At 33.2% G+C, this 15,108-nt stretch overlaps 2 protein-coding genes across 2 annotated transcripts; both read right to left on the bottom strand.

Moving 5' to 3' along the window:
* Nucleotides 1–3,165: 3,165 nt before the first annotated feature.
* On the bottom strand, nucleotides 3,166–5,892 carry LOC139856388 (pentatricopeptide repeat-containing protein At2g20710, mitochondrial-like). The gene is made up of 3 exons (XM_071845474.1): nucleotides 5,577–5,892; nucleotides 4,203–5,282; nucleotides 3,166–3,679 (listed from the first exon to the last, which is right to left on the bottom strand). Exons 1-3 carry the CDS (start codon nucleotides 5,850–5,852, stop codon nucleotides 3,632–3,634), a joined length of 1,404 nt encoding a protein of 467 aa, XP_071701575.1. The 5' UTR covers nucleotides 5,853–5,892; the 3' UTR covers nucleotides 3,166–3,631.
* Nucleotides 5,893–6,802: 910 nt separating this feature from the next.
* On the bottom strand, nucleotides 6,803–10,139 carry LOC139856371 (uncharacterized). Its single transcript, XM_071845472.1, has 4 exons — nucleotides 8,487–10,139; nucleotides 8,132–8,383; nucleotides 7,532–7,651; nucleotides 6,803–7,011 (listed from the first exon to the last, which is right to left on the bottom strand). Exons 1-4 carry the CDS (start codon nucleotides 9,573–9,575, stop codon nucleotides 6,961–6,963), a joined length of 1,512 nt encoding a protein of 503 aa, XP_071701573.1. The 5' UTR covers nucleotides 9,576–10,139; the 3' UTR covers nucleotides 6,803–6,960.
* Between the last annotated feature and the right edge of the window lie 4,969 nt (nucleotides 10,140–15,108).

Genomic DNA, 15,108 nt, shown 5'->3' with positions numbered 1-15,108 from the left:
TCTGGAATGTTCCTCTCCCAGAAACAGTACGCCTCCGAGATCATTGAGCGGGCTGGTATGCCCTCATGTCATCCTTGCAGGACCCCGGTCGAACCGGTGCCAAACTTACTAGTCATGGTCCCCCTGTTAAGGACCCCACTCTCTATCGCAGTCTTGCAGGTGCACTACAGTATCTTACATTTACTCGACCAGACATCTCTTACGCTGTTCAACAGATTTGTCTCTTCATGCATGACCCTCGAGAGCAACACATGCACGCTCTCAAGCGGATCATTCGTTACATTCAGGGTACCGCTGACCTTGGTCTACAGTTATATGCATCTTCTCCAACCACATTGGTCGCTTATTCTAACGCTGACTGGGCAGGCTGTCCCATCACCAGACGATCCACCTCAGGCTATTGTGTTTTCCTCGACAACAATCTATTGTCATGGTCTTCTAAGAGGCAACCCACGCCTTCTCGTTCCAGTGCAGAGGCAGAATATCGGGGAGTTGCCAACGCCGTTACCGAGACTTGTTGGATTCGTAATCTTTTGTGCGAGCTTCATTGTCCTCTTACTTCTGCTACCTTAGTTTACTGTGATAATGTCAGCTTCGTCTACCTCTCTACTAATCCGGTTCAACATCAGCGAACCAAGCACATTGAGATCGATATTCACTTTGTTCGTGATCTAGTTGCTCAGGGACAGGTACGGGTCTTACATGTTCCGTCCAGATACCAGTTTGCTGACATCTTCACCAAAGGACTCCCGTATGCACTGTTTGACGAGTTTAGACCCAGCTTGAGCGTCCGGAGTACTCCCGCTCAAACTGTGGGGGATGTTAGACTAGATATTTAGCCCATGACCTATATTATTTGTATTGTATGGGCTCAGCCCAATTAGATTGGTTAGGGTTATTTGCCTATATATATGGCTTTGTGTTATGTACGTATGCAATCAATCAGTAAACACCATATCATTTATTAACACTCAGGAGCCTCATTTGATTCAACTGATTCCCCAGGTTTCTTCAATTCAATGTTCTGTTTTGGATCCTTGTTCTTATTATTGAGATTATGGATTGAATTGTCAAATTTACCAGGAACTTTGCCCTTACGAGTCGACTTCCTAGGTTTTGATGAATTCATGGATTCAACACAGATATGGAACGATCAGAGACCTAACAGAGATGCTCTCCTCTCATAGATGAATCGATTTGATGAAGGAATTGCTATGATTTTGTGTAAAAATGGCGGATGATGGTGTAACTGATTTTCCAGCTCTAAATGCTTTTTATATTTATAATATAACGTTAAGTTAGTCTGCTGTTGAACTTGACAACAATACTAAGACACATGAAGGTGCATTAGTGGTAGACATTAGAATCCTTCCTAAACACATATCTGAGAAGTTCAATAACGAGGAGCAAGCTGATGGTGTAACTTGTTAAACGGGGTCCCTATGGAAACTTATGAGGTGGTTAGTCTATTTCCAATAATTAATGTTTTCTCTTTTCTTGTACTTGATATTTAGACACGTTCCAGATTTTATTTGTGGATGGTCTTCTTCTAGCCGAGGAGATGGTAAGTCTACTGGCTTCGTGTTTGTTCAATGGTTTATACTGTTCATGAGAAAATTGTAAAGATGAGCATTAAGTTGTTATCAGGATAGGTGGATTCTTACAGTTTCATCATCTGGCACGAGCAAGAATAAGCAGGGCCAAATGAATCCATATCCATATATATAACATATGTTATCTAGATATCTGCTTATACTATATATAATGATGATTTTATGTAATAAAATTAAAAAATTTATCGGATAATTTTTTCCCGGATTTGATACTATCCAGTGCAAAAAGATAGCTGTTTTGAGGATCAATTCTATTGAATCTATCTTAACAAAACCAAGAGTGTAGAATATTTAGCAGTTATTCTTTGTTGTCAAATGATCTTTGTTATATAAATGTAAGTGGACTTGAACTTGGCTTCTTGTTATTTGTTCAACAGGTAGTTCGAGCTACTGTGGTCAGGCAACTCGAGATTGCAACATTGATGGAGAATTTATTGAGTCCAATGTCCATATACTTATGACAAGTCAATTTAGGTTGTCTTCTTTATAATCTCAAACATGCCAAATGGGTCAATACAAAACATTTAGCTTGTTAAACTCGGTAAAAGTAACCTAAAGTATATTTGGAGTACATGCAGCTTTTTATGTTATTTTTTTAAACATTATATATCATTCATGTTAAAAAAAAAAATTGTAACCATGTCTTAGCTTCCTTAAAAACTACCCAAAGCTGTTTGCGGGTCGCTCCAACCCAAACCGATTTGTCTTACACCTTAAAATTAATCCGACACTTCTTAACCACTCTTCTTATCATTACACCTTTGGATTTCTTACCAAGGCCGTTGTACTCATTCATATCCTTTATGAAGACCTTACGAGGGATATTGCTGAAGTTAATTTTGTTACCAATAACAAGACCTACCATAGAACCAAAGTCGAGAAAGAAACTGCAGAGTAAGAAGGGGGGAGATTGTGTCATCTATTGAGCAAGTTCCAGCTCAGAATTATATAGGTGAAGAATACAATTCACACACAACACATTTTCAGTAATGACTTAATGGTTTTAGATGCTGGTTTGTTAAGTTCAAAGTGTTTTTTAATATGCATTGGTGAAATGGTCTTTGAATAGATTAGATCCTTGTGAACATCTGAATTATTTAACTTGTTTTTTTATTATGGACTTGCTTCATTCTCTCCAAAAATGTGTGCATTTATAAGATAAAATTAATATTGTATATTCAAATATTCAAATAAATATATTACACATACCTAAAAGTATGTAATTTTTATCGCTAGTGGCAGTAGTGGTGGTGGATCCAGGAGTTTCTTTCGACGAGTGCTAAACGTTGAAAACTTGTAGAAAACAAAATGAAGGGGCCAAAATAGCAAAATTTAACACACAAAAAATACACTAAACATCGAATTTTAAATATAGCTACACTAAAAAATTAGGTCATTGGGGGTGGCTGACTCCGGTTGCCCCTTAACAGATCCTCCCCTGCTAGTGGGTGTTTAATGTTCCAACAGATGAAGCACCAAAATGCTACTAATTGTGTTTAAAGAGCAGTTATTGATACCAACTATAAATTTAGGAAATTTACAGGCTGCCTTTAATGCCTTCAAACATACATAATTACTTGCATCTCAACAATAACAAAGTCCCTACTGATTTTAGTAATAAATAGTTTATGCATGTCAAAACTTATTGGTCTCTAACTATCGTTAGCAAAACCCCACACGTTGAATACAAATACCAAAGAACTAATTGAATTCCCACAATATTAACTAAACGATACACGCAGGGTGTAATACAAGTTAAAGTTACAACTTAGAAGATGCAAGATTGCAATCCTGATGGGTCAAAGATTTGAGGCTAAAATCTTTGGCAGCATGTCTTTTATGCAGGTCCATATCAATGCCAACATCAAAATGCATGTTGTATGCCGATGTATGGTGTACCACAGCATTTAGGATTGAGCATCACAGTACAATTTTGGTGTATCAACTTTTTGGACTACAAATCACCTTTTGAGTCACTTTATGTAGAGAAATACTCGTATGTATTTTAACCTCAAATTCTATTGGTCAGAAGTCACCGTCACATGTCGCATTGCGCCTTCTATTTTCTGCCAACCAGATAAAATGCTATTTTAAACCAATGATTATTTATTACTTATAAAGGTGGTGTGGCGAATAGATGGGTTTAGTAACATGGTCAAATGGGCTCAAGATGACAGATGTAAAATCTTCACACGGGTCAAAATGGGCAGACTGGTTTCATTCCCAATCCCCCCACTATATATACTAACCTATATATGAGTGCAGTCTTTGATCATATAAAAGAGTAATCAACTACTGTAACATAATATACAAAAACTAAATTACTACAATGATACCATAAAAAAAGGGTTTCTGCACCAAAAAATGTACTTTGGCAACTTTCAACCCTTTTGGCCCGTTCCATCTTTAGCTTAGACAACCTATGATACTCATACACCAAATCCACCCATTCATAAATTGTGTGGTCAAACTAGTCATCTCTAATTAAACGCCATTAAGATGTGACAACTGATAAAGACATGATTTTCAAGTGCTTGAAGAATCAAAAATTAGATTATTAGTAACAGATGCATATGCTTAAACACTTACAGGTTTCTTTTCATTATGCCCCTCAATTGCAGCTGCAAACTCATTTGCTACTTCTGTATCACCCTTCTCTTGAAGGTACTTGATACATGATTTCAAAGTAACTTGATTTAATTTCCATCGATTATCATAACTTAAAATCGCATTCTTCATTGCAATCACAGCCTTCTCCATCTCTTTAGAATTACAAAACGCAGTAGCCAAACAATTCCACGTGCTTGTAGGAGGTTTCATTCCCATACCCACTAATCTTTCAACATAACTTTCAGCTTTCTTCCAGTAACCCTTCTTACTATACCCATTGACCAAAACGTTGACTACCCAAAAGTCAAAATTATTTGTTGAAGATTCCCATTCGGTCAAAATCTTCTCAGCTCCTTCCAAATCATCTAATTTAACTAACGCGCTTACCATATGATGATAACCTGTATTACTTACTTTCCTCCATGTTTTTTTATACAAATCCCATATACGATAAACATCTTCCTTTTCACCAAGATTTGCGTACATGGTGATCAGGGACTCATAAGCAATCCCGTCTGTATTCTGATAAACAAATGCTTCTGATTTCTTCAACATTTCTAAAGATTTTATCTTTTGATCAAAATTTAAGTACCCTTTTGCAGCAATGAGATAAACACGCCAATCGAGAGTGATATCGGGATTCGTTTCCATGTAACCAAGAAGCTTTTCCATTGCCTCTATGTCAAAAGTACCATACGCAGTTAAATGCATGTAATATGTTGTTCTGTGATAACGAACCCCTGTTTTAAGCATTTCATCCACAAGTTTGACTAACCTCTTATGGTTTCTGGTTTTAGTGTATAGACTTAGCATACTGTGGTACGAATGTGACGTCATGTATCCTAATTGTTTCATCTTTTCCATAGTGGATTCTGCTTTTTCCAATGATAGGTTGAAAGCATAACAGTTTAATAGAGTTCCATAAACCTTGTAATTCTTTAAAGAATCTGGGATGGAATCGAAGTAATACTCAGCCTGTTGTAGACCATAAACTCTTGCAGTTAAATCCAAGTGAACAGCAATGTTTCCAGGTGTTTTGTCAGTTATAAGTTCAGAGAGCTGAAATCATAAGAACATATAATCTTAAATTCAGGATAAAAAGGTAACACATAGAAGCTTTTTGACTCATTTACTTAATTAAACCCCCTCACATAACAAGCTGGGAGTGGCAATTTTGACCCATTTACTCAATATGGGTTGATTGGGGTAATATTCATTTTTAACTTGAACAAGATCAAAAGGAGATGAAATTTGCATACAATGTATTCAGGGGCTTACAGCATTTCTTATACTCTTTTTAATACAGAAAATAGAATAGATACATATACATAGATAGACTATTGTCTTGCTAACCTGAATAGCTTGTGAATATTCGTTGTGATTCCTGAAAACTTTAATCATGTTTTTAAGCTCATCGACATTCATATCACTGATTTCATTTCCTTTATTTCGCCATTGATCAAGTATCGTCATGCATTTTATTAGCGCCGGTGAAACCTTCTTATTCGGAACTTCATGAATTTGTGTGGAAACTGAGGAGTTGAATAAAACCCTATAAATTGGACTATATTTTGATAATAGTAATGAATTGCTAGACGTATAAGGCTTGAACAATCGCAAAGGTGCCATTTTTAATAGAGATGAGCTCTGAGGATTCAGGGGATGTATTAGGGTTTACTTTAATTAAAGACGGAGTAAAAAATAACTTCACATTTGTAATAAATAAATAAATAAATAAATAAATGCATTTTCTAAATAAAATACTACTCGTAATAAAGTTTTATTTATGAATAAAAAACAATACTATGACGTATAAATTTTCATCTTTTATCCATGGAACACTAATTAATGAAAACAATAATATATTAACAAAGGCACCCAAGGGGCGTGCAGAATACAAGAGTTACACAACAATCTTCGAAACATAACACCGAACGAAATCAAGATCAGCAACCATTAGGCCATTACATTTAAATAACCAAACTGTGTGGATCGGCTTTCAAATTATACAGTAAGTTTTGTTTGTTGTTTTGAGATTCGTTCCTTCACATGTGATTGTTGTTTTGTGGATTTGATATTCATTCCTTCACATGGGATTGTGGATTGGCCCATCACTGTTCCTTAAGGGCATATTAGTAATTAACTTCATTATTTTTTTTTAATGCGCCTGACACCCTTTTTTTTTCTGTCCTTCTTGCACCTTACGTTTTCCCTTAGCAAAGACCTTTTATTGCTAGTTGCATACAACCGTATATCCAAGGTTGCAAACACAAGTATAAGTTCAAGTAGTGGGGATAGAACGGATACAGCTAAAACCCACAACCCATGAGCATGACATATATATAAAGTGATTTTTTTCGAACAGAATACATTTTGTAGTTTATATAGATATAAAGTGATAACTGAATACTTTATAAGATTATATAGATATAAAGTGAAAACTTAATAGACATTTTGTGTTTTATCTTAACAGAAGCTCAAAGTTTTGTAGTCATTTGTTCAATTGATTTGTTATATAAAATGGAGGCAATAAAAAATGTTAAACAACAATGATAACCATATAAAGCAAAAATACCCTACAAGTGTATGTTCAATCTCTACTCCAAGTAATATGCATATATGTAAGAAGCATGATATTTACAAGAAGCTAATAGTCTAATACCTAGACATACAATGTAAACTGTTACAGAATCTTTCTTTGTACAAGATGGTTTACATCTGATCTGCTGATCAAACTCTACTCAGCAGCACGATAGAAGCGAATTGTCTTCAGTGGTGAAACATTTTCCTACAATAAGGTAACCCAAAATCATCACTTATTATTTATTATAAACGATAAACATGACTAGATTGCACAATGGGTGGGTCATAGCGATGGTAACTGGTCAAACTAGGTTTGGATTCAAATATGCAACCTTTAAGTGTGAGCAATTAAGTATATATTGGTCGGGTCCGGATGACCCACAATGAAGTACTGTACATTTTAGGGACATATGAAACTTAACTTGCTAAGGTTAATTATAAAAAATTAGTAGAAGAAAAAAAATCAAAATTTGTGAATAGAAGTGTTTCAGAAGGTTGTATCTTGTAAGCACTATTAAGTACATTTTGGTGACCCATTCAACCCATTTGACACATTCTTAGACACACGTAATCTGAATCAACCCATTTATATACAAATGACTCAAAACTGCAACATCTAAGAATAGACATGCATAAGCATATGTTCATAATTCCAAATCGTTTTTAACTCAGTACTAGAAAACCCTCAACAGCATTAAAGCAAAAAAACAAAAAAAATGTAGAACCTGCAAAGTTTCTTCAGACTGAGGAGGGAAATAAAAGCCGGTTGAGCAATTTTCTAACATTTCAGGATTCTTCATATATTCTCTATGTCCATCACTGGCTTTCATCTTATACTTGAACATCTAAAACAAATGGAAGAAGCTTTAAAAACCAATACAACGAATCACAATATAATCAAGTTCTACTTAAACCTATTTTCTCTGTCCCATGAAAATTACAGCACTAACAAGCATTTTAAAAACTCCACAAAATTAAAAATTTACAATGTTCCGTTCAATTGTGAGTTATGAAGCAAAGAAAAAACTGATAATGCAATGATCATAGAACTATATGAAGAAGATTATGACCTTGTCTTCAAGAATCTACAATTTTTTCACTAATGTGAAATATTTTTGGCACTTTAACTAATAGTCAATCACTCTCCTCAATACATATGAATCAAACTCACATGCATTTCATCTAAATGTCACCTGTGCATCTGTAAATGATTGGTCAAAATTTAGCTCTTACAGTTCTTACTTATATTTAGGTTGTTATTTACTCCTATCCCTCTCTACATATAATCGTGTAACGCAATGAAGCAAATTAGTACTTTTACCAACCTCAGACAAAGTTACTGTCGGTTTCTCAAGCTCATCTCCATCAATGTCTACTCCAGTCCCCTGACATTCTGGACAAAAAGGTGAATATATTTGCTTTTTTACCTCCTCTTCAGGTTCAGTAACTTTAGCAACACCTTTCTTCCTTCTGCATGGCTTTTTTACTGTAGGACCAACTATTTGTTTCATACAAACCTCATACTCACAAAAAAGTACCCAGTGAATGAGGCATGAAATGTGAAATACATGAAACGCCTACAAATAACAACACATACAGAACCCTTATTATAAGACTTTACAACAAGATAAATATATATATTTCAATGAGATGAAACAAAGAATGAGAAGAAACACGTACCCCATTCAAATTTCTACTGCTGCAAACAATTCTACCAGTTTTCATATTAACAAGTGTGCCCACATCTTTACCAGGAAGCATCTTATGTTGACATATGTCACACAATCTTTCAGAAGCTAAACGTCGATGTACCCTCAACTCTTTTCTCACACTTCTGTTTGGTATAAGTTTCAATTGCAGTGAACTTTCACCATATCCACTTACAATATCTTTCGAACTAGAGCAAGCAGACGCCGGGTATTCTTCCCTGGAAGTTTCCGTTTGATCAGTAAACGATTCACTAACATCTTCGGGATCAGAAAATGACTTCCTTTTCTTCTCTAATGGTGGCCTACTATTTGTTGAAGGCATTAACAACATATTTTCAAGTAACCCTTTCCTCCCCATATCATAGTTAAACGCAAATAACACAATAGCAAAGTCATGTTGTGGGATTACATCTTCCATGTTTTGATCACAATTTCCTCCAAGCCATTCACACCAGATTCTACCTATTCTCTTTGTAACCCCGTCCTTCACATAATACCTAACAGCAATTTTACCAAGACCAACTAAACTCACTTCTAAATCAGAAACGCTGTCTTTATATAAAACATCAGGAATAATCAACTTATGACTGTTATCTTCAACATCTACAGTCTGATCATCATCAGATGTCGTCTCATTTGTTTCCATAGCAACAATCGCAAGACTTTTCTCATCATCCAACAAATTACTTCCAACTTTAGCATTTGATGTCGTTAAACGGCCATTTTCATTTTCATTTTCGTCACATTGTGTATGAAAGAAAAGCATTCCATCATTAAACGGCCAAGGATTGTCCTTCAACAAAGTTGATTTAGCAGCTTCATACATCTTCTTATGAAGATGCCCTCGTAGATGATCATTCAACACCGAATCACTATGACACGGAGACAAACAGAGTACGCAAAAGAATATAGGCTTCTTCTTATCTTCCCTCAGTTCGATGTAAACATGACCTTTCGATCTCACATTACGTAACGTCTTTCTAGCCAACTGTTCTTTCAAACTACTAACACGACAAATATTATTTTTACTAAAACCTAACTCCTTACCGTTTCCCTCCATTTCTTATCTTTTCTAACCTAATCAAGTACCTCGAACCCTAATTTAAGAAGGAAAAAAAAACCCTAATTCCTTACAATTTCCAGCCATTTTCAATTTAATATAACCCTAATTTTCAAATAGCAGATAAAGAAACCCTAATTCTTTTTAATTTCCCGACATTGAATATATAAAACTAGAAACAACGAACTCAAAACCTTAGTTTCATATAAAAGGAAAAGAAACCCTAATTCTTTTAACAATCAATAAGTATGTAACTTTGAGGGTGTATAGGGAAGATTGGAAACCTTAAAGAGATTTGATCCATGATTGTGAGAGCTTCTTGTTGACAACCAGATGGAAATTGCATTTGAATTTGAAGTGAACAAAAGATAGCAATTGTCATCATGTATGTTATGACTTTCCTGCGTGTGCGTTCTTTGATGTTTGTGTGTAAAAGTGGAAGACAAAGAAACAGAACGAACTGAAATTGAAATTGAAATTGAATTGAAATGGAAATGAAACGAATTCGTATACAACAGATCGAATCGGATATGTTCCCTTGTTTGTTTTGGGGAAACTAACAGGACGATGACAGAGACTGGCAGATAATATGGGCTGGAATGGGCATTTAAAGACTTGAGGCCTGTTTACTTGGAATTTAATTGGGATTACTGTCTTGGACAGATTATTCGGTCATCACAATGGAGTATTAACTGAAATCTTTAATTAATCCCAACTCTCTAAAAGGATTTCTGATACATCCCAAAAACCTATGTTGTCCGCATACAATAATCCAGTAATGAATTTTAAAAGTCAGTATTTAGTTTTTGGAACGCAGCTGAGTGAAACGCATACAACTAAAAATTCATGATGAACTAGATAGCAAGACGAGACTTTTCGAAAAGCTCTTTTAATAACCTTTTAGACTATAAAGTCTGATGACTTTTCGTTTATTTTGAGTGAATTGTATGTAATCATAGTAAAGTGTCTCGGGCATAATTTTCTTGAAAACAAAACTTTAACAGGTGTCCTACTCGAACTTAAATCTTTAAATTTTGTGATTATGACATCTTTATTGATACATTATTCATAGTATTGAATGACCAATAAACGACCCTTTCTACTATTTTTTTTTTTTGGAAAGACAATAGTTGGCATCGAATACTCTACTATAGGTTGAGTGCTATGGTCACACGTTTACGATGTTAATTGTGTAACTTTTGTTGCGCATCCAAATGTAAGTTTATAGTCTCATTTTTGAACTTTCATATTTTTCTTGGATAAGAATGCTCTTTTATGTTTCTACATACTTGACACAAGTACTAAATTACTATACGCATGAGTTAACAGTCACAAAACTCTTTAGCTCATAAACGGTTAATTACTGGTTTAGATAATCGGGAATCATATTGATAGATCTATCGAGTTTCAAAACTCCGTACGGGTTAGTCGCACTAATAGTAAAACGGACGTTTTAATACTTCGTAACTTATACACTTTGACCACGTGTATATACAGAGTGTACTTATCATCGTTAAGCTTAGTTACTGGGTGCTCCCTGCATATTGTCATGACCCGGAAATTTCGGTCAAATTTAAACTCTGATAACTCTGACAAGATAAGCAAATTGATGTGTTGCATTAAAATATATTTTTTCATACATTTAATTAACCATTGAACTTTACCCTACGATTCACGAGCAGCCTATAATTTAAAACTCGAAAAAATCATGATTTATATATGATTTTACTTTCTTAAACGAATACGTTTTATGATATAATAATTTCTATTATTATAACCTCTTAATAAAATGATTTTGAATATAATTAGTTCTAGAAAACTAAATTTTATAATATTTATATATGAAACGATAAAAAATTACTATTAAACGATGCTATTTCAAATTAAAAATTTTACGTATTAAGTCGTTTTATTTTTATGATATAATTTTTGTAATTTTTTTTAAGAAACGAAGTTAAATTAAAAATGTACAATTTGTAAAGCACAACGTACAACAACGTGTAGCTTAAATAGTTGAATCGAAATTAATTCATTTACTATTCATATGAATAGTAAATGAAACGAAATTAATTAATTTACTATTCACATGAATAAAAATTATTAATTATAAGTTACATAATATACCCTGAAGTATTTAATAAATACGACTTTTTAAATTTGATTCTAAAATTTATTATTATATTTTATTTCAATATGATTATATTATTATATTTATTATATTATATTATTATATTATATTATTATATTAAAATTTATATTATATTATATATCTTTGTCCAGTCAAAAACTAGGAAAACACATATTACGCTTATAAACTTTATAAACGAACTTTTTTACAACTAATTTTATAAAGCTAAAGACCAAAACATATATATATATATATATATATATATATATATATATATATATATATATATATATATATATATATATATATATTCAAATATAAAAAGTGGAATTTTTATCCATATTTTTACCCGTCAATTATTAGCAACAGAGTACGAAATACCGGTCCGTGAAAACTGTCGGCATAAACTAACAAAAATGGGGCGGCTAAGATTACACACGTTTGATTCATTTTATTATTATATTATTATTTTATTATTATATTATTACTTTATTATATTATTATATTTATTATCTATATATATGTTCGATCATCTGCGAAGACATTCATAAAAACTTCACATATTACTCCGTATCATATTCATTACTCCCTCCGTCCCATAATAAGTGTCCTGTATTGACTTTTCAAAGTCAATTCTTTTCAACTTTGACCTCTAATATCTTTATTTGTGCTATAAAATAGTTGGCGATACTCATACCAATAAAAAGTACATTTAAAACTCAATCCACTCATATAATTTTTATCAAATATTATATTATACAAATAAATATATTTAAAGTCAAAGTTGCGAAATATTGACTTTGAAAAGTCAAAATATGACACTTATTATGGGACGGATGGAGTATTATTATTATTATTATTAAGATTATTATTATTATTAATCTTACATAATTATTTATATTAGTTATGTATACATAAAATACTACGACGGGGTTATGTTCGGGTGATTTCAAAACGAGTTTTCAGATGGGTTAAAGCTAAGGAAATTATGGATTATAGCTATGGAGGTTATGGATAATGATCGGGGGTATTGTTCGTGAATCAAAGGCCAACCTTAAATTTATCATTTCCGTTGCGTCTGCATACTTTTCTTACAATATTGAACCACAATATTGATATGTGAGTTTTCATAGCTCCCTTTTTAAATGCTTTTGCATTATATATTTTTGGGCTGAGAATACATGCGTATTTTATAACTGTTTTACGAAATAGGCACAAGTACTAAAAATAATTCTACGTGGGTTTAAACCATAAATATTCCCTTAGCTTGGTAACTATAACTACTGGTGTATGACTGGTAGGCGCGAATTCTAAAGATAGATCTATTGAGCCTGACAAACCACATCCTGACTATGGGATGCTTTAGTACTTCGAGGTTATTTAAACGCGCCTAATCTGGTGTACTTCAGAGGGTAAAACATGAACGTTAAGGCTTGTTACCGGGTGCCTACAACTTATAGAATGCTTTTATACACTTGCGAGTGTATGGTTATTTATGAAACTGAAATCTTGTGGTCTATTACAACTATTGAAAATCATTATTTATGAAAAAACTATGAACTCACCAACCTTTTTGGTTGACACTTTAAAGCTTATTTATTCTCAGGTATTAAAGAAGCTTCCGCTGTTTAACTGCTATGTGTATGGAGTCTTACATGGCATATTTTTCAAGAAAACTTTGCATTCAAACATTAATATGTATTATGTTTTGACTGTTTAGTCAACTGATGTATTATTATGAACTATCATTTATTGGGATTATCTATATGTAGAAATCACCACAGGTCGAAAACATTTATGTACATGCTTTAAAAATGTATACAGATTTAAAAACTTTCTTATATAGAAAGCGCGTCTTTTGAAATGAATGCAATGCTTGTAAAACGTATCATATAGAGGGCAAACCTCGCAATGGGTGTGACGACCCGGGAATTTCCGACCAAATTTAAACTTAATCTGTATATGGTTTCGATACGATAAGCAAAGTCTGTAAAGTTGAGTCTCAAAATTTTTGAACTGTTTCATATATTCAATTGACCTTCGACTGCTCTCGACGATTCATGAACAATTAATTGTAAATAGATATATGTGTATGTACATATAAATAATAACTCAAAATATAATTTGAAGTATTATATGTTGTTGTTATTAAAAATTAATAAAATAAAAATAGGATATTATAATGATTATTATTTAAAATATATCTCTATATAAAAAAAAGTATATTAAAAATAAATATTAAATGATTGTAATACTCGTTTGAAGTTTCGATTGATATTAAGCAAGTTAAATTCAAACGTATGTAATTTTAAAATAAACGGTGATACGAAAATGAGTTATATAAGTTGTAGGCTTATTAAAAGTATATTTATGATCTAATTAATTAATTTTAACACTTTTTATATTTCACCCATAAATGAGAGGGACAGTTAATGTAATTTTTATTTAATAGTTAATGACCAAATTTTATATCATAACGACTAAAATAAATTAATATAATTACTGTAAAATTTTGGGATTTTTCTGAATACTTTTATCCGCCATTAATTATCAACGGGGTACGAAATAATAGTCCGTGAAAAAGTGTCGGTAGAAAAGAACAAGTTAAGTGGCTGCTATACTGTTGGTTAAACACGTTTTTGATTGTTTAATTATTCTTTGATTATTATTATTATTATATTATATTATTATTTCTCTGTGTTTAACTTTCTCCATATGAATATATAGATCATACAATTACAATTTCATATTAGATGATAAAAACCCAATTATAGTTTACTACTACTCCCTAAACAACCACCACCATCATGAGTACCCACCTTCAAACCGTTGACAACTAAAACCCACTTCCACCATCACAAACCAAGGTCACCTTATGAACAACCACCACACAAACCACCAATAAATTCGCCACCTTCACAACCACCATTAAGTCTTCTTCTACTCATCTTTTTACTACTACTAGAATCGTTTGCGTCTACTTCTACATTTCAATTGTTGTGTGGCAGGAAATCAACCCAAAACCATAATCCATCTACTCGGTAACAGTTTCCATATTTTTTTTCTTCTTTTGATCAACCTCACCTCTGGTCTTCTTCTTTCTATCTCCTCCGTCACCACCATAGTCCACCGCTGACTACCGCAACCAAACCCCATCTAAAACACCACCTTGTCTCCTCTTCTTTCTTCCTCTTCGATGATCAACACCACTGCAAAGCCATCAAAACTGCTACAATACACGTAGTTAATTTCTGTTTCTGTTTCAATCGTAACCCACAAAAAGACACCATCGTCAACCCGGAATAACCACCATAAAACCTACAGCAACCACCACGACATCACCACCCTTCCATCTCTTCTCTATCTCTCATTTTTTTTCCTGCTTCTAATTCGCTGAGCACACAG

Source organism: Rutidosis leptorrhynchoides, chromosome 1 (assembly GCF_046630445.1).
Source record: "Rutidosis leptorrhynchoides isolate AG116_Rl617_1_P2 chromosome 1, CSIRO_AGI_Rlap_v1, whole genome shotgun sequence".
Taxonomy (NCBI): Eukaryota; Viridiplantae; Streptophyta; class Magnoliopsida; order Asterales; family Asteraceae; genus Rutidosis; species Rutidosis leptorrhynchoides.
Note: the sequence above shows the minus strand (reverse complement) of the source record. Positions and strands in the feature narration are given on the sequence as shown.

Coding starts and splice junctions, on each gene's coding strand:
- LOC139856388 (XM_071845474.1), bottom strand. CDS start 5,852: ATGGCACCTTTGCGATTGTTCAAGCCTTATACGTCTAGCAATTCATTA. Junction 5,283..5,576: donor AATATTCACAAGCTATTCAG/GTTAGCAAGACA, acceptor TTATGATTTCAG/CTCTCTGAACTTATAACTGA. Junction 3,680..4,202: donor GGCATAATGAAAAGAAACCT/GTAAGTGTTTAA, acceptor TCTGGTTGGCAG/AAAATAGAAGGCGCAATGCG.
- LOC139856371 (XM_071845472.1), bottom strand. CDS start 9,575: ATGGAGGGAAACGGTAAGGAGTTAGGTTTTAGTAAAAATAATATTTGT. Junction 8,384..8,486: donor GCAGTAGAAATTTGAATGGG/GTACGTGTTTCT, acceptor TGTTATTTGTAG/GCGTTTCATGTATTTCACAT. Junction 7,652..8,131: donor CGACAGTAACTTTGTCTGAG/GTTGGTAAAAGT, acceptor CATTTGTTTTAG/ATGTTCAAGTATAAGATGAA.